Consider the following 23448-nt stretch of genomic DNA (forward strand, 5'->3'; position numbering starts at 1 on the left):
GTGTAACAGCTCTTGTCTTATTCACATGCTGTCTCCCCTCAGCAAACTCGGAGCTCCTGGATCTCTCTCTAATCTTATAGTCCAGTGCCTAGCACACGTCTTGGCAGAGTATATGCTAAACAAATGTTTAGCATTTGAAGGAACACACTGTTCAGTGGTGTCCTCTCAGGTCCCCTAACATAAGACTTTATGTATACGGAGATACCTGTGTGGCTCAGTTGGTTAACCATCTGCCTTCAGCTCAGGTCATGATCCCAGGATCGCGGGCTCCCTGCTCAGTGGGGGAGACTGCTTCTCCCTCTGCCTCTTCCCCTGCTTGTGCTCCCTCTCTCGAATAAATAAATAAAATCTTGAAGAAAAAAAAAAAAAAGACTGTGTATATGCCCAGCCTATCTCAGAGACTTACTATGAATTATTAAACACATACAAATGAGGAGAGACGCAAAACAGTTTATCTCCCTTGCTTACCCAAAGAATCAAAGAGGAAAAAATATGTGTAAACTAAACTGTGCTCCAAACTATGAAGAATGCAAATGTTTTCATCAATAAGTAATTCTCCATAATAGCTACATTTCACTAGAGTACTGAAAAATCAGCCCAAAGTATCCAGAATGTTAGTTCTTTATGCCTTACACCAGGAGAGGGGCACCACAAGCCACAGCTCATGGCTGTCTTTAGTCTGGAACTTCTTTGCAGTGATTATCTTGCAGAAAAGCAGATGGTTACCTTGGTAAGCGACAGAAAAGCAACAGAGAAAGGGCGAAAACACGAGGCAAACAATTCAAAACCTTTTCATCTTTTTTTATTTTAAATTACAAAGGATGTTGCATACACTGATGAATCTGTATCTGACTAGAAGTGCTGAGGGGTTGGAAGGTGACAGAAAACAAAGGCAACATTTGAATTGCCTTTTCTTCTGAAAAGAAAAACTGCACAACTATTAACCAACATTTAATAGAATAATTTTTAAACAGCTCATGCGTCAACAAGATAAAATTCTTTCTAGACAAAAGACAAGACTGAATCCAATAAAAAGTTTCATAGCTCCAGTTGGGGAATGGGGAAACAAAACTACAGAATATTTATGATAGCATTACAAACAGGATCCTACGCCACTATGCAAAAGAGGTTGCCACATTGTATGAACAAATGCTCTGAATTCTTGCCCTTCCGCTCTTCTCTTGTGACTTCTTATGTGCGGTCAGCCCTAGTATCATTGTTAATCACAAATGCTAAGTTATAGGACAAATCCTAGGGAAAGAAGGTAAAAAGAAAAAAAAAAAGCAGGCAGTGGAATACAGTGTCATAAAAATGTGGTGGAAAGGCAGATACAGTACACACATACACATTTCTGTTATTTGGTTCCGAAAAAAACACAGGGCAAAGGGCAAGACACAGTAATCAGTCCCGCTCTTATCCGCCCAGAATTTAATTAACTACACCATTGTGTTTACATTGTTATGAAAGAGGCAAATCTAGTTCACCCACACTTGGCACACTGAAATACCCAACTCTGATGTTCTTCACTAGTCACCAAGTCTTCAATTCCAGAATATTATTTGGAAGTAGTTTTAAGGTTCTACTCCCTCACTACTACATCCTAACCTCTCTTTTCTAAAGAAAAATGGCAATTTGGCATAATTCAGTTCCTAGGTGTAATTTCTACAATTTTCGGTCAGTTTACTAAGCACGAGGATTATGCTTCAACACATAATCCCACTTGCCTATGGAAGTGTAAAACTGTCAGTAGTACATTTTCATCATCTTTCCCCAACATACTTATTCCTTAAAACGAAACAACCATTCCTACAGTTGACATTCATTGTTACATCCCAATGTGTTTGAAATATTAAAAAAACATGGAGTCATCTTCTCATAATGCCCTTATTAAGATTACAAAGATTACAAAAGAATCCACAAGTATTACGGCACTGTGTGAGACTTGTCATGATCCAAGGGAAGAACAAGACTGCAGTTCTGTGCAAAGTTGTGGAAATGGCCTCAGTTCCATGGGAAATGGTATTCCACAATAGACTTCACTAGAAGGATAATTGAAACCTTTTACTTTAACACTGAAAGCATAATTCAATGCATTCTCAAAATTCAAGTTTCAAAGATTTGGAGAGATGCTAACATTCTCTTACATAATTAATTAGAAAATACTTGAACAGAATTGTAGGAAGACTATATAAAGAAAGGGAACATAAGCTTTTGTTAATTCCTGCTGAAGGCAACTTGAATTTGTTTCTTAGAAAGTTAACTAAATCTTAGCAGCTAAAATATTTTTAAATGTATGGAATAAAGAAAAGCACATCCATTCTTGACATTTTGGTGAATAAACTAACAGCTTTATTAATGAAGGCAAACATCAGATAATTGTATGAATATTATATATATAAAAAGAAATCCAAACTAACAGCATTGTATTTCAAAAGTACTGTACTTCTGTTTCTTTTAAAGAGACTTGTCATCTGTTTTATAAAACAAACAAAACGGGTATTCTTCTCCTAAAAAATTCTGGAAAGATGAAATAGTCAATTTCAAGCTGATGGACTGAACACACCTTTCTTTAAATGCAGACTATTGCTAAGAAGCAAATCAAGTCAAGCATCAGAAAGAAGATGTCGGACAAATTCATGAAAGTCAGAAACAAGGGATGTAGTGAAATGACTGCTAGTCTTTCCCTCTCTGGTTTAAAGACCATTCAAAACTGGTCTTTCATACAAATATAAAATAACTATAAAGAGAGGGAATTGGAAACCATACCCATCTGAAATCCTTCATGATGTTTTTATAATTGCTCTGATTCTCTTACCAAAAAGGTCAAAGTGAACGGTATAGGAAGTGGAAGGGAATGAAGACGTTAAGTTTAAATGTACAAGTAAGGCACAATATAAAGCCACATCATAATCTGTCATGAAGGATATAGGAAAGGACAAGAATCATACATGGTACAGTAGAACAAGCAATCATATTGACTGAAAAAGTGTGGCACCCAATTCAAAACTCAGACAAGGTCTTAACAAGAACAACTGGACAGCATGCTTTCATATGGAGACAAACTCTATAAAGAATCCAGTGTATCTGAAATGAGGAAGAACGTTTTTTGTATTTTTTTTCAATCATAGTAGTACTAGAGTCAAAGTTTATAATTGCTTTTGGAACAATGGGTTTATTTGAGGTGAATTCACAATGCCTTCACTTAAAGTAAGATTCTGGACTTCATTATGAGCTATCTGTATACCATGTATGAACACAGAAAACCTTTAGAGAGCTCTTCTCTAATGATCTTCACCCAAAAATACATGCCACAATTTTCAAAAACAGAACATGTACAATTGTTGGGGTTTTTACGTTACCCTTATAAGATTTGTTTGTGTGATACACTAAACGTATATATTTTAATGACAATAGAGGAAGCAGATTATTACTGGCATTAAAGTACAACCATTTCTAGACGGTTTTAAATGCCACAGAGTCCCCTGGTTAAAATGTAAAGCTGCACAGCTTGCCTATGTCATCTTTATGATAAAGTTAAAACAGCAAGAGGATTTAACTTTCACTCTACATTTTACTGCCAGGTTTTTATTTAGATCAAGTATCGCTGCAGCATTCTGACCAGCCCAGATTTAGCAGCAAATGGCAGGAATCATATAAAATGCAATTTTTTTTAACAAAGTGCTTTTCTAAGATATACATACATATATAAATAGGTACAAAATAAAGTGTCAACATTAAAAAGCTCAACTATTTAAAAGCTTTTAACTATTTAACTTAAGTAGTACATATAAAACACTGAAATGCAAGGATATGGAATCTACTAAACAGATTCAAAGTCTTTTTTTTTTTTTTTTTTGAAATGCAAGACCAAAAAATCAAATTCTGGTTTGCAGACAGGAAAAAAGTATCAAAAACCAGAATTCCTAACAGAGCAGCTAGAAAGGGGCAATTTTATAAACCTCATCAGCTGAATCTCTATCATGAAGTGATTTTCACCTGATTGCAAAACTGCCACATTTTGGAACATGTCTCAATTTACTAAACACACTCTGTCAAAACTTCATATACTTCCAATTTATAAGCCTATGCTTTGCCTTCTCCCATCTAAAAAGGAAAAACTTTAAACAATGAGCTTACATTCTTTTAAACCATTAGCTCTGAGCTTATCATCTGTTCAGCATGAATGCACTAACCAGGTACATTTCCACCAAGCACACAGGAAAATCTTGTGCATCACAGTTCAGCTAAGGTGTTAAGACAATCCTTCTAGAAGTTTCCTTTTCATGATGGCAAAGAAGCATATAAGCAACATTGTTCAGTTGTTACTGTGTTTTAGAATCAAACTATAAGCTATAGCTTCATATGCTACGGCTTACAAGTAGGGGAGTGGGGGGAGAAAGGATAAAGTAGAAGAAAAGGAAACACACTATAAAGACAAAATATAATTAAAGAATAAATTCTCCAGGGGGTAATGGAGAAACAGTTGGAGAAACAGGTAATTTCCCAGCAGCTAGGTCTGAAATTTTTGGTATTTTTTTTCTGGCTAGGTAGGATCTTTTTTAAAGTATAGTTTTTAAGCCACCAGTTTTCAGAGTTCAAAACACAAGATTTGAGGATCAAACAGTAAGAGAGACAGAATGGGAAGATCTGTGGGGAAGGTTTATAATGCTGCCTTGACACAAGAAATTTCTCATCAGAGGTAAAGCTTTAACACAGTTAAAACACTGACTAATGAAGCTGTTTTATGTGAGCAAAAAAGAGCACCTAAAAACTAAATGTGTTAATATTTCTCAGTTCTAGAAACTATAGAAGAAGAATAAGTCACATGTAAGTTTGAAGAAGCTAGTTTGAAAATACCTGTACAAAAATATAAAAATCTATAAATCGTTTTTGTTTTTGTTTTAAGCTTGTGTTGATCTTTGAAAATATTACATGCACAATAATACATCAATTGGAAAAGTGGCAACTAAAGAATTAGATATTTTTAGCTTTTTTCTTTCTTTACATATATATATATACATAATACAATAAAAATAATCTGTATTTTGGTTGTTTGGTGGAAGTATACTACAATAAGCTAAATAAGTTTTTTAATTTTCAAGGTCAAAAACTATTTTACCAATAGCTTACTAAAATGAAATATATTAAAATTTCCTACAATTAAGTGCAGAAATAAAAAGACTTACAGACATCTAAATGGCCACCAACTTATCTACTATGGAAGCGAACTACAGGAACAGCAAAATAATATTTGTGTGTGTGGATGCTCCTTCTGTAGATAATTGGACCCAAACAGAAATAAAATTCACAGTTCAGTAAGATCCCTAACCCTGACCTTTTCATTTTTCTTTTTTTTTTTCTCCTTTTTTTCATACATTCATACAGTATCATGTAAGCTGTGCAAAACTTTACTTAGACTGGCAGTTTGCCATATCAGTTGCATTTGTCTTTGGTACAAAAAATAAAACAATCGCAATAATGTGCAAGTATTTGTCTTCTTCCGGTCAAGTACCGAAATATGAGTTTTCTAGAGCCATCTTTTTTTTGTTTGTTTTTTGTTTTGTTTTTTATACAATACACAGACTCTGTGGCATATATCTACATTTCAACATAGTCCTATATACATTCAAAAAATTTGAAAAAGAGTTGGAACAAAAAAAAACATTTAAACCCCATAATTTTTCCATCTATATATCTTGTGTTTCCTCATTAGGGTTTTCATCATACAAAATATTACCAGTTTTATAGTTTCCCCAAAATACAAGGCACAAAGAATATGCTTTTTTTCTTACTTGCACAGACATTATATATATATATATTTATATATATTTATATATACCATATTGAGCTCAGAAAATGAACTTCTAATATGGCACATGGGCGTGAGTGCTGAGTTGTGCCATGTACAAGTGAGATTAATGTTTGTGGAAAATTAGAACAAAAGGAATAATTCTAAAAACAATCTAAACCGACTGTTTAAAAAAATGCTTCCCCAATTTTTTTGTGTGGTTCAGAGCATAAACCTGCCACAATATTTGGCTTTTACTAATGTCTTAACTCCTCCCAAACGTTTTACTTTAACAGATTTTTGCAATCTGTATCTAAACATTTACTTAAATGTCTGAGTTTCGATTCTGATGACAGTAGCAGTTTTAACCATGGTTTATGCTCTGAAAATGCAATAATCAAGTATTTTGGATCATGCTTCACTTATGCTACTTAGTTCTTAAAACAATGTAACCTAATCATAAATGTTTACATAATGCTAAACTGACATGCAAAACAGAATGAAAATTTACAATGAATAACGTGACAAACACAGACATTTCTGACCAGTGGTCCAATGAGGCTGATTACACTTTTGATGTTGGTATCCTTAGTCCTACAAGGCCTCCAGTGGGATTGCCTTCTGCAGTCTTCTCTAACACTTGGTTAACAAATTCGGAGGTTTGCCCAGCAACTGGGAGACCTGAGGAAAAAAGAAAGGCAGCACACTTAGGCACAGAAATGGAGAGGGCATGAAAGGAAGGTGAGAAGTAGGCAGATCTGAGGGTCAGGGGTGGCCCCCAGCTTGATACTGGTCCCAGCCAAGTACTCAGCAGCTCGCTACTGCAACCCAGAATTAATTCTACTCACCAGATTAGAGCTTGCAATTTTTAGATTAGAAAGGTCAAGCCAGGAATGAAGAATGGTTAATCAACATTTTAAAACATGGTAGATAACAAGCAGCAACAGTTCAAACAATAGTCCAAACCCAAACCCCAGAGCTGTCAACAAGCATCATTCCCCAACTGACCACGTCCGCCCCGTTCTGTAAGCCAGTCTCTTCCGACTGCTCCAGCCTCAGTGCATCCCATGGGTGGGCTTTATTCACACAACTGAAAACACTGACTTGATGTACGTTTTATAGGTTTCCTTTTCTTCATTTTAAAGAAAAGTGAATGAATAAACAAAGGCGGAAGAGAAGAGGGGGGAGAAGGTGGGAAATAGTGTAATTTGAATTTTTCATCTTCCTTATCTTCGACAGCTAAGGTCAAAAGATACTTCAGATCAGTAAGTCAAATAACAAAGGTATAAGCATATTTCAAAGATAATGAGAACATAAATGATTAAAATGAGAGGGAAACAGAAAAATGTCTCGTCATTGCTCATAGGAAGAAGTCAAAAGATACTGTAAGAAACAAAGTACTGATGCTCCCTGCACCATGTGATTAAATGCAGCATGACTAATAATGAGGCAAACTTGATAGTATGTACCTCCTGAGTGACGGAATGAAAATGATAATCACCTATGATGATTCTTGCCAAGAAAATTTAACTTCATTTAGTTAGGAGGAAACAGACAACCCCAGATGTTGGGACATTTTACAAGACCAACTACCCGAATTTTTCATGGAAAAAAAAAAGGGCTCGTAGACTGATTTAGATTAAAGAAGGCAAAAAGATATAAATAAACGTAATGCATGATCCTTAACAAACAAACAAAAAGACTATAAAGGACATTATTGAGACAACTGGGGAAGTTTAAATATGGAATCCACACAGACATTATAATAGTGTTGAAGTACTTGGGTGTGATACTGGTATTGTTCCCAAGTAAGAAAATGTCCTTGTTCTTGAGAAACACATGCTGAACTAGTTAGGGATGACAAATTTGTTCAGAAGTTACCTTCAAATACTTAGGAATAAAAACAGGTAGATACAGACAAAAATAAAACAAATGTCCGGTGAATCTAGCTGAATGATAAGCAGAGGTTCATAAACCATTTCTACTTTTCTTATAGGATTAAAGTCTTAAATGAAAAGGGAAAAATATTAAATATATATGTTATGTTTTAGTTAAAACTTCAACTCACAGGTCAAAAATGAAGAGCTTAAAAATTACCAGAGAACACATAAAAACTGCAACTATAATACTGGATCATACAATGAATAACATAAAAAGGAAAAGCCGTACCAACAAAGCCTAACATCTTTTGATGACAACACTAAAATCAAACATACTAATTTAATTAATAATTAAAAAATGACCTAAACTCACCTATTGAAGAAAAACTCCCAATCTAACAAATAAAATCCAACTTTATGCTATGTATAAAAATCCAGAAGTGAATTTTATGCTATACTTATCAAAATTAAATTTTAACTTGAATTTTATTTATTTATTTATTTATATATTTTAAATAAATAGGGACTTTTCCGTCTAGTGTTCTGAAACATTTCACTTAATAACTTATAAACATTTCTCCAGGCATTGAATGTTCTTCTCTAACATTTGGAATGATTTCATAGTTTACCATTAAAGAAACCACCCAAGATTTTGTATGTTAGAGCTGGACCTTTCAGTGGTTTTTTTTTTTTTTTTTTTTAAGATTTTATTTATTTGACAGACAGAGATCCCAAGCAGGCATAGAGGCAGGCAGAGAGAGAGGAGGAAGCAGGCTCCCTGCTGAGCAGAGAGCCCCATGCAGGGCTCTATCCCAGGACCCTGGGATCATGACCTGAGCCGAAGGCAGAGGCTTTAACCCACTGAGCCACCCAGGTGCCCCAACTTGAATGTTTTTAAAAGAGATGTATCTAGTATAAAGTGATTCAGAAAGACTGAAAATTAAAGGGTAGGCAAAGGTATACTAAGGAAATATAAATAATAAGAAATCTGGATTCGTGATTGCAGTATCAGAACTGAATTCAGAGAAAAGTTATAAACAAGACCAAGGAAGTATGCTTCATGATGACAGATATAATCCGTAATGAAGACCTAGCAGTAAGGAATCCTATTCAAGCACTCCATCATTCAAATAAAACCACAGAAAATATGAGAAAAAATTGAAACACATTAGCAAGGACCTTTCTCAGTTTTACATAGAGTAAATGGATACCTTCTATAAAAATTAAAAGGAAAAAAAGACATAACTAAGATTGCCTAATCAACATATAATGGAGTCTTAACATAAAACAGAAAATATATATACTTTTCAAATGTCCACAGAATGGTTAATTAGGTTGTAATAAATATAACAAATGTAAATAAATGTAACCATGTTAGGTAGCTAAAAAAATCTGAATCACAAAAAAAAAGAGAAGTTAATAACAAAACTAGAAAATGATAATGTCTACCATCTGGAAAATTTTAAATCTCTCTCAATTCTTGGGCCACAGAATAAATCAAACTTAAAATTCCAAATTATTTAGAAAACAAATATGACATATCAGAATTTATGACAAATAGCTAAGGCAGCTCTAAGGAGAAATTTCCAAGGTTTTTATTATTATCAATGAACAACAAAGAATAAAAAAGAAGTGAATGAAGCATCTACTGAAGAAATCAGAAGAACTGATGAATTCAAGAGCAGGTTCTTTGGAGGGAAAGTAGAACGACCTATAATTAACCAATTCAAGAAGTGAAGACAAACAGTAGACATAAAGTAAGTAATGAAAATGAAGCACTAGCCACTGATACAGAGGCTATTAAAAAAGATAAGTTTAATAAATTTGAGGTCATGGAGGAAGTGAATAATTTTCTTAAAATATACAAACTAATCAAACAGACTTCAGAAGAGCTTGTAATTATCATAGAGGACACAGAGAAAGTTTTCAAAGAGTTAATTATAAAAACACACTGGACCAGGTAGTTTCAAAGAGTGTTCTACCAAATCTTTAAGAAAAAGAAACTCCAATTTATGTAAAGTGCTCCAGAGGGAAGTTCTGGAAAGACTGCTGTACGGCAGCACAGATTTTTTAATCTCCCCAATGCCCCATATAAAAACAGATTAAGGGGTGCCTGGGTGGTTCAGTGGGTTAAGCTTCTGCCTTCGGCTCAGGTCATGATCTCAGGGTCCTGGGATTGAGCTCCGCATCAGGCTGTCTGCTCAGTGGGGAGCCTGCTTCCCTCTCTCTGCCTACCTCTCTGCCTACCTGTGATCTCTATCAAATAAATTTTAAAAAGAGAGATTAAACAGAAACCATCAACCCATGGAAAACATTATCGAGTGAAAACATACCTCCACAAACCCCAAAATTCAAAATGGTGGACACAAACTTCCAATAGCTACAAGACCTGTATGGCATTAACATTACCAATATTGGTGTAGAATGAGTCAAAGGGATTAATGTACCTGAGAACAAAAGAAGTCAAACATAGCCAACAGGTTACTCCCTGGAACCCACAGAAGACCAACATGAGAAAACAGCTGAAATTGTGAGAGACTGGTCCAAATGAACAGTGAGTAAAAGGGGAGTGTAAGAAGCCAAAGTAAGACGCTGAGGGGCTAAAGCAGTCTTAGCTCTGTGAACTAAAAACTGACCAAGCAGGACTCCCTTGCAGTATAGGAGGCAGGACTGTAAGAATCAAAATTAGGCGAGACAGAACAACAAATATGAAAGAAAGAGATGGCCCAGGATAAAATGGGAAAGGAGTGCAGAACAAGAAATTTCAGAAAGCAAGCTGCCATGTGCACCTGCCCTGCCACAGGTTCCTCTTCTTGCCCCCACCTGACTGTGGGCTAGGGACATACACATGTACCAGCGAAATCCCCTCACACCTTCTGCTTTTGAACATCACTGCTAATTCCAAAGGCACTCACCCACAGGTTCCTTTGTTTTTCTTCCACTTGCTCTCTCTGTCTCCTTCCTATCTGCTTTGTTAAACACTTACCCTTACTGTTCCCTCCATTTGGCTCCCTATGGTATGTGGTCACTTTGTTTCTCTACAGTAAACTTTCTTCCTGTTCTTCTCCTGTGTCCCGTTCTTAGGCTGGATTGAATGACCATCTCATAAATGAATACAAAACACAGTTTTGTATTAACTGAAAACAGAGGACTCTAAAATCTGAAGTTAGGAAAGCAGTCGTGAACTAAACTTTCTTTTCAAGGTTTAGAAAAAACAGTTTTACATGTATTAAGATAAAAAATCCCATAAAAAGTTATTTTAAGTGGGGCGCCTGGAGGGCTCAGTCAGTTAAGTATCTGCCTTTGGCTCAGGTCATGATCTTATGGTCCTGGGATCAAGCCCGTATTGGGTTCCTGGATCAGCAGGAAGTCTCTCCCTCTGCTCCTACCCCCTGCTCATGTTCTCTTTCAAATGGATAAAAAAAAAAATCTTTAAGAACAGGTTATTGTAAGATAAAGGAGAAGACTCCTACAATGCAAGTGTGCCTGAAAGATATGACTATACACACCCATATCCCACTATTATCCCAAATGGTTACAACCCACTATTATTTCAGAAAGAACTCAATGAGTTTCAAAATGAACTAAAAGAATGAATGAATAAAGAAGATGTAGTGTGGACACACACACACACACATGCCACACACAATGGAATATTACTTAGCCATCAAAAAGAATGAACTCTTGCCATTTGTAATGATGTGGATGGAAGTTGAGAGTATTATGCTAAGCAAAATGTCAGAGAAAGACAAATACCATATGATTTCAACTCATATGTGGAATTTAAGAAAAAAAACAGATAAACATAGGGGAAGGAAAAAGAAAAATAAGATGAAGATAGGGAGGCAAAGCATAAGAGACCCTGAGCTCTAGGAAACAAAGTGAGGGTTGCTGGAGGGGAGGCAGGTGGGGGATGGGCTAAGTGGGTGATGGGCATTAAGGAGGACACTTGATGCATCAGTTGTGTCTCTAAATTCTATGCCTGAGACTAATAATACAGTACATGTTAAACTGAATTTAAATAATTAAAAAAAGACAAAAACAAAGAAACATAAGAGCAGCAAATAAACACAACAATAATGCTTTTAAGAGAAAGAGGGGTACAAAGGAGAAAGAACTTTGAAGAAATTAAGAGATAAAAAAATTGACCAAAAGTGAACTTACCTCAGAAAATACTAAAGATAGGCAAAGAAGATCCCACCCACAAATACTAAGTCCCTGAACAACATTAACAACAAAAACAAAGCAGGGGGGGGTGCCTGGGTGGGTCAGTCAGTTGAGCACCCAACTCTTGATCTCAGCTCAGGTTTTGATCTCAGGGTCGTGAGTTCAAGCCCTGCAGTGGGGTCCACGCATAGCTTAAAAAAAACAAAACAAAACCCAGCAAGGAAACAGATCAAATACTAAAAAGATTTGAACTACCTATTCAAAGAGCACAGTGTACACATGAGAACATCAACTAAAATGAACAACCCCAAGACAAAGTTTACTAAAACTACTGGGAATGAAAGAAAAAGAAAAAATCCTATTGACATTGGCAAAAATAGCAAATGAGTTATAAAGAAAAAAAGTAAGGTGACTATTAGGTTTTTTTGTGGGGGGTAGATTATTAACTTTTTAATAGCAACATTTTATGCCAAAAGAAAAACAGAAAATCATTTAAAATAAGGAAAGAAAATATAAGTCAAGGATTTTGAATCTGATAAAACTGACTTTTTAGATGTAAGGAGAATATACAAACTTATCAACATACAAGGTCTTTACATTTAAAAACAAAAAAATAAAAATAATCTTTTAAAAAAAGATTATTTATTCATTTGACAGAGAGAGATCATAAGTAGGCAGAGAGGCAGGCAGAGAGAGAGGGGGAAGCAGGCTCCCTGCTGAGCAGAGAGCCTGATGCAGGGCTCGATCCCAGGACCCTGAGATCATGACCTGAGCCGAAAGCAGATGCTTAATCCACTGAGCCACCCAGGTGCTCCATAAAAATAATCTGTACTTGTACAGTTGAGTTCCTTCATCTACCTAATAAAGGAACTGAAAATGATTTTAAAGTATATGAAAGACAGAAATGCACTGAAAGAATACATAATATATTAAAACAGCCTCAATTCATTTGAAGAAAAAGTGAAGCAAATTCACTAGGACTTCCTATTTGGGTACTGAATTAATAATTTACGTAGAGCTAAAAAGTAACTGGTTGTTCAGGAAAGTATTGATATTTAGGAACTACTCTTTGCCTATGATTATTCTCCATATAAAGACAGTTTTGTTCAAAAGAGACTTCTAATGTTTCATACTGTTCATTTTTTGTATAAATATACTGTCCTTAGTTTTGTTTCATTTTGTATGTACTCTATTTTGGTATGTATTTACAACTCCACTTTTGAAAAAGTCATTCTGTAAATATAGCTGCACATTCAATTCATTTTAGTATCCTATGAACTTACCTAGTCACTATATATATAAAGTCATTTCCCAAAGCTTGGCAAAAGAGAATTAACTACTGATAAGAAATAATCACTGAGGGGTGCCTGGGTTGCTCAGTGGGTTAAGCCTCTGCATTTGGCCCAGGTCATGATCTTAACTGGCTCTGTCATGAACAAAATCTTAATTTTCTAAAGTTTGAGTGATGGATTACAGGAACAAGGTGGAAACAGAACTCAAAAAAAAATCCAAGTGGTTAAGATGTAATATGGTAACAACTGAGTATTGAGAATTTATGTGCTTAGCAGGGTGCTAAGTGTTTATATACCTCTTTCCATTTAATCCAACCATTGTTCATATTTTACAGATGATGAAAATGAGGTTAGGGAAGTCAAGTCATTTCCCTAGGGTCCTAATGTAGTAAGTGGCAGGGCCAAGAGTTAAATCTCAAACTGATTTCAAATACTCTGATTTTAACCACTACAATAAACAAGCTTTTTTATATTTTTAAAACACAATTTTAATTTTTAGACCAGTGGCTATTGCTGGAACCACAGAGAAACCTAGTCTTTTTTGGTAAAAAAACAGGAAACAAGGCATACAGATCTAAGGTACCTTACAATAAAGAAAATGTTTCAATAATTAAAATAAATGCTCAAAAGTGTCAAATGTTACAAAGAATGTCAAGAAAAAGAAATTCTCAAGTAAGCCTACAGGATGAAGTGATTAGCAGGCCACATGTGAACTACTCAAGTCAAATATGACACAGATGAGTGTTAGATGACAGGCCTAAGTGATGGCATGTGGGGGCAGTATGAACACTGGAACTCAAAAAACTTATTTCTATGCCTGGTTCGGCCATTTATTGATTGTATAACTTATGTCAAGTTACTTTAATACCTGTGTTTCTAATTCCTCATTTGTAAAATCAGAATAATTATAATACCTCCTTCACAGAGCTGTGAAAGTCGATAATTAACCAACCTTGACAGAGAGGTACTGGATCTTAGTAAATACCCATAAATTTCAGCTGTTTATCCTTTCCTAACACTTAAGCAATCCTTTCCGGGTTCTTGATTTCTCCTTTAAATCTTCTCCTTTGGCCTTCAAACATGAATGCTGTCAATTCGTTAAACTGTTTTGTCAAAATCTTTATGCATTGCTAATTTTATTAATGATTCCGAATTGCCCTTCAAAAACACCAGAATATTTCATATGCAGTATGAACACAATGCTAAACTAGTAACTGCAAAGACATGAGAAACCTACTAAGAAGTGCATAGAAGCATTCAATGTGTATTTATTTTTTATTAAAGAAAATTCAATCATCTTGGTAGCCGTGAGAAGAGGTTCTCTGTTAACAGAAATAAACTACTATTGCTCACTCTACTCCATCTAAACATCTTTATTTCTTCACAGCAATTGCCACAATCCGTTATTTTTTCCCATTTATTCTTTGTCTTCCATTTTTAGACTACAAGCTTCCTAAGAGTAGTGATCAAATCTCTATTATTCATCCCTGTATTCCCCAACACCTGGCATATGTAGGCATTGGAGAAACTTTGATGAATGAATTTATAGTAACTGGAAATTAAGAAAAATTGTCCTAACAGAAATGTTAAAAAAAAATTCCAATATATTTATAATTTTTTAAAAAATAGAACAATTTATAGTGTTCATTACTCTAAAATTCAGGTAAGAAACTAAATAATTATTAAAAAGTAAGCTCTAATTCCTTTAAGTGATCTGATTCAATACACAGCATACTGGGGAAAATGAAGAAAATTCTCAGGTAACTAAAGTTTGCCACTCTACACAATGACTACATAAGAACCAGTTTTCAAAGACAATCCTACAATACATATTGCTAAAAAAAAATACATAAAACAGCTGAGCCAATTTTATGATGCTTCAGGGTTTTCATGGATTGTATTATGCTACAACGTCCTTGGGATGCTACTCATCTGTAAGGTAATCTGCTCTTAAGCTCTTGCACCTCTGGAATTCTCCTGTATTATCTACCTCTCCCCTCCCTATCAGATAGTACTCTGCCTCTGTTCCTCCTCATATTATATAACCTATTCAGGGAAAAAACAGATAATTAAGTTTATTAGAACCCTGTGAACTGTATTACTGAGTAAAACATATAGGTAAGAATCTCTACCAAAATATAAATTGCAGGCTTGACAGCTCAGGGATCTTTATTTTTCCCATAAAAGGTTAAAGGTGCTAGAAGTTCATTTTTCCTAAGTATTAAAACAGTGCAGTGATGAAGTCTAAATAACAAATTGGGGTAACCAGCAATACATGTTTATGAATGCAAAATCTCAAAAGATAAAACAACTTGTAAAGAAGAGTAACTACAATTAAGAACATTTGAGTTTTTCCTTAAAAGAATGTTTAATATCTCCTTAAATCATGTACCTTACTCCACATGTTACTGTTAGGAATTCATCCAATATTCTTACCAAGAGTATCCTTAATGAGCATTTCAAGCTTCTGCCCCATGTTGGGTCCTCTCTCTTCTCTTGGATTTTGTACTCGGTTTACAATCTCTTGCTTGATGGAGTTGATTACAAATAATAAATTATCTGGAAGACAGAACAAGACACTTGGAACATGCCACTAATATGGAAGAATTTTCTTTTTATTGTGTAATAACAGTTATTCAGTTAAAAATGGAAAACTTGTAAGAAAATATTAAGTAGTGATGGTTATAAGCTTTTTTAAAATTTAAATTCAATTAGCCAGCATATAGTACACATCACTAGTTTTAGATGTAGAGTTCAGTTATAAGCTTTTTTTTTTATCCAAAGAAACAAATTTCAAATGATGTGCCGGTTTTGATGACACACACTGTAGACATGTATCAATGTCTACTATCCTGTAAGCAACTTAATTGTCTTCATGGCTTTAAGAACTATAATAGTGCCTATATATTGAATCACAGGATATTAGTAAATATTTACTAAATAAATCAAATGAAGTCCTTCAAGTCCTCCAAAGACAAAACTTTAAAAAGTATCCCCAGTTTAAGAAGAGAGTTAACCAAAAGTCAATAGAAAGAGGTAAATCATAAAGAGCAGAAATCAATAAAACAGCAGAAACATACAACAGAGAAAGTTAACAAAGCCAAAAGTGGTTCCCTAAAAAGAGCAACAAAATTGATATTCGCTCCCACCCCCCATCCCTAGCTAAATAGATTGATCACCTATATCTGGAATGAAAAAGGAGTTATCACTTAAGAATCTAGAGCTATTGAAAAGATAATAAGAAAATGCTATGTCAACAAATTAAACAACTTGGTAAAAATGGTCACATTCCTTGAAAATGCAACTTAAGTGCTGTGAACCCTGGGGATAAAAATATATTATATGTTTATTTAAAAAAAAATAAAAATTAAAAAAAATTAAAAAAAGAGAAAACAAGGTTAGTTCTAAAAAAAAAAAAAAAAAACCACCCACATAAGCTGGAAATTTTAAGTTCCAATTTTCTAGTTTTTGTCCTTTGAAGGCAAGTCTTTCACAGTAAACATGATGTCCTGAATTGTTAATAATTACCATTAAAGTATTATTGCTAAAAAAAAAAAAAGAAAGAATATGCAACTTAAAAAACTGACACAAGAAGAAATGAAAAATATGAACAGCTTATTTCAAGTAAGGGAATTAAATTATCCAAAAATATTTCTAAAAGAAGGGTTTTAATAGAAAATTGTATCAAATATACATGAAGAATAAAACTGATCTTATTAAACTTTTCAAAAAAGAGAGGAAAGATCATGGCTCAATTCACTCTGTAAGGTCTAAATAGCCCAAATACTAAAACCGGATAAAAACATTACAAAAAAAAGAAAATCACAGACCAATATCCCTCTTGAATACAGATACACAAATCCTTAACAAAATATTAACACAAAATCCAACTTAATGTTTTAGAACAGAATCTTATAGAATATTTTCAATAGATTCTAATATAAAAAGGACAATATATCACAACCAAGTAGAGTTTATACCAAGAATGCAAGGTTGGTTTAATATTAAAAAATCAGTTAATGTGGGGCGCCTGGGTGGCTCAGTGTGTTAAAGCCTCTGCCTCCGGCTCAGGTCGTGATCCCAGGATCCTGGGATTGAGCCCCGTGTTGGGCTCTCTGCTCGGCAGGGAGCCTGCTTCCACCTCTCTCTCTCTCTCTCTCTGCCTGCCTCTCTGCCTACTTGTGATCTCTGCCTGTCAAATAAATAAATAAATAAATCTTTAAAAAAAAAAAAATCAGTTAATGTAATTTACCATATTAAGAGGTAAATATGTGCTCTATTACCCGAATAAAGGAGAACATGACTGCTCCAACAGATGCAAAAAAGACCATATGACAATACTCAACATCCATTTGTGATAAATGAAACTACAAAAAAAAAGGGGGAGAACTTAAAGTGATAGACGGCATCTCATCTTACAAAAAAGCCTACTGCCAACATCATACTTTAAGGTGAAAGATACCCCACACCCAAGACTTACTTATTTTTCTTGCCTTACTGTAATATCTAGGACATTGAATGGACATGGTAATTGCCTTGTTTGCAAAGGCATTAGTATCAGAAAAGAAATAAAGGGGCGCCTGGGTGGCTCAGTGGGTTAAGCCGCTGCCTTCGGCTCAGGTCATGATCTCAGGGTCCTGGGATCGAGTCCCGCATCGGGCTCTCTGCTCAGCAGGGAGCCTGCCTCCCTCTCTCTCTCTATGCCTGCCTCTCTGCCTCCTTGTGATCTCTGCCTGTCAAATAAATAAATAAAATCTTAAAAAAAAAAAAAAAAAAAAAAAAAAAAAAAAAAAAAAGAAAAGAAATAAAGCCATCCCTATTTGCAGATGATGACTGCTTAAACAGAAAATCCAGGGCATCTATACACCTACCACAGGAACTAATAAACAAATTTAGCAAGATAATGGGATACGATAATAATATGTAAAAATCCATTTTATATATTAGCAGCAAAGTTTAAAAATAAAATTTCAAAAATAATTCCAATTACAGCGCACCAAAAAAAATAATAAAACGCCCAGGAATAGATCTAACAAAAGATGTTAAGCATTCTAACACTGAAAACTATAAAACAAGGCACAGAGAAATTAAAGGCGAATTAACAAATGTAAAGAAATGCCAAGTTCATGGATTAGAAGACTACATTTTGTTGAAATGGTAATTCTCTCCAAATTGATCTAAATTTCAGTAAGCTTTTTTGTAAAAAGTGATTCCAAAATGTATATGGTCATGTAAATGACCTAGCATAGCCAATGCAACTCTGAAAAAACAAAATTGTAGGACTAACAAGAACTTATACTTACCTGACTTAAGATTTACTATAAAACTACAGTAATCAAAACAGTTTGTACCCACATAAAGGTATACAAATGATCAGTGGAACAGAACACAGAGTCCAGAAGTAGACTCATATGTTTAGGGTCAACTGATTTGACAAAGGTGAAAAAACAACTGAACAGGAAAAGGAAGATCTTTTTAATGAATGGTGTTTGATCAACTGGATAGTCATATGGGAAAAAAATGAACATCAATTCTCAACCCATACCATAAATAAAAATTAACCTAAAATGGATCATAAACCTAAATGTAAAACCTAAAACTATATGAACTCTGGGAGAAAACATACAAAATAGTATTTGCATTTTGGAGTTGGCAAAGTTTTTAAGAACACTAAAACTATGAAATATAAAAGGAAAGCCTGGCAAACTGGAGTTCATCAGAATTAAAAATTTTTGCTCTTTGGTAGCTCTTGTGTTACCCCAGTTTTCCATGACTTAGTTCATTTTCCAATTGGGGATGTCTTAGGGATGTCCCTTCTCAGTGTGGTCTTTTATATTTACTTGGGCACTTAATCTTTAGCATAAATGATGATGAATGCATTAACTCCTGTGTTTACATACTGTTAATCCTTCACCCTCTAAATGCCAGGTAAATTCCATTTTAACATCTTAAGGGATACAAACTCTTTAATCCTAAAATAAAAGGGTTAGAAAGGCAGGGTATCATGTTGTGCTTAATTTTATGCAGTACAAAACATATAATGCAGAGTAACTAAGACCTTCAGAATATAAATAAATAAAAAGGATAAGGATAATAGAGTAAATTTTTCATAAAGTTTATTTCATTCTGAGATTATTTGTCTCAATTTTTTAGTGCTAAAACATCCTTCCTTGTATGAAATCATAGTAGTTGTAGATGATGTTCTTTTTAATGTCTTCACCTGGCAAAATACAAAGTTCACAACCCTATAGTTATCAAGTTCCAAATTCTTTTTCAAATGTCACTGACCTGTGAGTTACAAATTCCAGAAACTATTGGGTTAATAGGCGGGTAGTGGATAATAAGTGTTCCACAAAACAGTAACAGGCCATCTGACAGATATTTCAAGGAATCGAGGACACCATTCTCTTGAGAAATGTACCAGAAACTCTAGGAAGATTTTTCAAACTACACATGGCAAACTGCACAAGAGCATCTCAAAGGTTTTGAAATGACTTCTAAAACAATAGTTAAGGCTGGCTGTTCTTTCCCAGAAACTGGAGAAGAGAAGCTAGTAAGAAAGAAGTGGAAGAGAAATAAATGAATGATAAGAGTCCGTCCTCCTTCATGCTAATTGAGAAGAAAATGGTACCTTTTAAAGACAGGCCTTTTCCTACGTGAAAATATAAGATGCTTTAAGTCAGCTTTAGAAACAAGAAAAATTTAAGACAGCTACCATAACTCAATTTGAGATAGAACAACACATCCAGAAGTACACATACTTCTGGACATTACCAACTTCCCAGGTGTTCCCTAACCCAGAATATATTTACATCACAGACCAAAGCATGTGTGAGGGACTGTGCATTAGCAGACAAATGCAAAAATATCTGACTAAAAATAATTATGGATATACATATATACATAATTATGGATAAATACCTTAACTGAACAAAACACATACAGATGCCTACAACTGTCCAAGGAAACACAAATCCAGAAGGCTCCCAATGGCCCACAACATCGCCCTGGAGCCCAAGTCATCTGGTTCTAAAAGAGAATATGAATGCATATGATATTGTAATCATTATGTGTATATATGTGTATATATACTCACAGAGCTCAAGGTCAGAATGCTTCAACAGCAAGAAAGAATAATAGGAAAATGGGTAGATTTCCTTGCCACAAACCAACTATTGTTTTACCTTGCATTTACCTGATTAAAGTTCCTGAGTGGCCATTAATATATAAAACCATCAGCTCATTTCACAAGTTGTAAACTTCACAATAGGAAATTCTCTTTCTGCCCTCACAAATGGAAACGAGATAATCAAGATACAAATTAAGAAAACTGCACAAAGTTTACTGAGCACCTATGTGCCAGATGTCACGCTGGACTTCAGAAAGTCTCTGGAAACAAATAGTAACTTACCATTTTACCACTTATCCACTTTCAGATACAAGAGCTATACAGTGAATAAGACAATTTTAGAGGCAAAAGAACATATGAACTCTTATGACACCAGGCTTAAGGAGTAGTAAGAGAGCGAGGAGGAAAGAAAAGGTGGTTCTTAGTACAGAAGATCAAAACCAGAGCTTTCCAAACCTCTAGTGTACAGTAAAAGGGTTCCAGGGGTTTGAGATGCTAATTCTCTCAGCCCACAGGGGCCTCCCTTCCCATGAGCAGCCTACTCTGATAAATTCCAAGATACCTCAGTGATGATAATTTTTACATTACATGTGCCATGTTGTGATAGACTGGGTGGTACCGAGCTAAACCAACAGTTACCAAATAAGTGCTAAGATAGTTGCCCAAGTGTAATATGGGGATAGTGTTAAAAATATGGACTCTTGAGTTCTACTTGCACAGATTCCAATTCACTGGATCTGGGGAGAAGCCTAGAAATCTGTACTTTAGCATGTAACAGATGATTCTAATGAGCAGTCAAATTTGTAAAATACACATCTAAATTATCCACTCAGAGATTAAAATAAACACTAGTCACTAAAATTGGCTAACACAGCAACATAATTGTAAAATGAAGTAGGAGATTATTGTGGTCACAAGCAGAGAAGCTCTTCAGGAGAGAGAGGAGATCTGGCATGGGGGGCCACAGATACAGACACTCATTAAAAGGAGAACATGAATGAATAAGAGTGAGTATGTAGCTTACTGAATGAATGAACAAAAAGGAGGCTGGCCTAAAACTTGGCAGGATACAGAGAAGGCAAATAACAAAACCAAAGAAAAAGAGAATGGTTGGCAAAGTAATAGGAGATTAATCAAATTCTTAAAAGTTTAGGTTTACCATATTCTGTGTTGAGGCCCCATAATTTCACTTTATTAGCTTCATACTGGGCTTTTTTCTTTAATCGACAAGCCCTGTGAAAGGAAGGAGCAATTAGTTCACTTCTTTTTTTAAGTGAACATTCAGAATATACTTCTTTTTGCTGCTGTCAAACATTTTCTAATAACAACCAAAAATCACTGCCTACTGATGTTTATATCAAGGAACTCAGTTTCCAAAAAACACACAATATAATCATTAATCCAAATGATTTTTGAAAATTTTAGCACACGTCCAAAAATAATGACAAATACACTAAAATAAACAACAAAAACTGACAATACCAAGAGAATGTAAAGTAAGTGGAACCATCACATGTTGCTAATTGGGATATAAAATACCGCATGCTGCTACTTTGAAAAACAGTGATTTTTCAAAAATTTTACATTATTACTTCAGAAATAGCTATTTTGGCAATTTCTTATAAAGTTAAACATATGCTCTTGGGTATTTACCCAAGAGAAATGCAAACTTATGTTCACACAAACACCTGTAAATGAATGTTTCTGGTAGCTTTATTCATAATTGGCAAAAAGTGGAAGCTGGCCCAATATCCTTCAACTGGTGAATGGACACACTGTAGTATATCCACCAAAAGGAATACTATTCAGCAATAAAAAGTAACAAACTATTACTCAACAACATGGATAAACATGAATCTCAAATGCATCATATTAAATCAAAGAAGCCAGAGTCAAAAGGCTACGTATCATAGGATTCCATCTATATGACACTCTAGAAAAGGCAAAACTCTGGGGACAGAAAACAGATCAGTGGTTGGAGGGATTAGGGGTGACAGAAGGAGTTTCCTTTACAAGGAGGCATGAGGAAATTTTTTTAAAGGATGATTACTGGTGATTGTGGTGGTGTGTATATGATTGGATACGTTTGTCAAAACCCAAAGAAGTGTACCATAGACAAGCCTGGGTGGCTCAGTTGGTTAAGCAACAGACTCTTGGTTTTCGCTTAGGTCGTAATTTCAAGGTTGTGAGATCAGGCCTCATACTGGACTCCAATGCTCAACTCGGAGTTTGCTTGGGATTCTCTCTCTCCCTCTCCCACTGCCCCTCCCCTACTGGCACTCACTCTCTAAGTAAATCTTTTTTAAAAACCCCAAAGAAGTGTACATTAAAAGGCATACATTTTACTTCAAGTAAATCATACCCCAATTAAAAAAATGACTTATCATAAAACAAAGAAAAAGTAAAACTATGATAAATTTTTACATTTTTATAATACAATGCACTTGAGTCCATTCACCTCTCCCCTTTAAAAGCAGAACACCATCTTTTGGTTTTATGAAGCATAACAAAGCATAAATACCATCTTTTATTTTCAAAGGAAAAATTACAATATTCTCATTATAATATTTATAAAAGCATATTTCTGAATAAATGGTTGACAATCATCTAATAAAAGCTCACTGAAAGTCTAAAACCTCACCACCAAGGCTTTATTTACACAGGTGAACATGATTAGCATTTACCTGGAAGCCAGCTTATTTTTTTCCTTCCTTGACCTTGGCCGGGCTGTTAAGGGTAGCTCACTGACGGGAGTCAGATCACTAATCACCTTATTCAGTTTCCGTAGTTCATTGCCTATCTGGAGTAGTTTTTTAGGATTTGGAGTCAGGTCTTCTACGTCAGTTCTCCGTGACTTCTTTACTGCATACTTCCCTACAGATGGTTTAAAAGAAGTTTAAATTAGATCATTTTATTTCACCAAAGATATATTCTACAGCCATATATTAAAACGACATCACCCTTCCGTCAAGTCCTGGCATGTTTCAGAAGTCTCAGCATGATATGCTAAAAGAGCTAGCCTTCTCTCCTTCCCACCTGTGCCTCCAAGAAATTGGGGAAGTATGGCACAGCTCCAGTCCCTGCCAAGTCCTTCTCCACCCTAAAGTTTCTAGCCCTGGTATGACAGAATCTTAATTACATGCATAGTGGTAATAAGCATCATAAACCTCGGGATTGGAGTGCAAGTTCACT

General features: G+C 34.9%; 1 protein-coding gene across 5 annotated transcripts in view; it reads right to left on the reverse strand.

Moving 5' to 3' along the window:
• Window positions 1–786: 786 nt before the first annotated feature.
• CREBRF (CREB3 regulatory factor) overlaps window positions 787–23448 on the reverse strand; it is a 56088-nt gene continuing 33426 nt past the window's right edge. For 4 of the 5 annotated variants that reach the window (XM_082726091.1, XM_082726092.1, XM_082726094.1 and 1 more), the window contains 4 exons: window positions 22941–23130; window positions 21416–21489; window positions 15564–15686; window positions 787–6469 (listed from right to left, as the gene is read on the reverse strand). In XM_082726091.1, coding sequence (XP_082582217.1) covers window positions 6354–6469; window positions 15564–15686; window positions 21416–21489; window positions 22941–23130 — 503 coding nt within the window. In that variant the 3' untranslated portion in view covers window positions 787–6353. The remainder of the gene's footprint in view (window positions 6470–15563; window positions 15687–21415; window positions 21490–22940; window positions 23131–23448) is intronic. The other variant, XM_082726095.1, reaches the window with a different exon arrangement.

The sequence above is a fragment of the Mustela nivalis genome, assembly GCF_964662115.1.
Source record: "Mustela nivalis genome assembly, chromosome: 3".
NCBI classification, from domain to species: Eukaryota; Metazoa; Chordata; class Mammalia; order Carnivora; family Mustelidae; genus Mustela; species Mustela nivalis.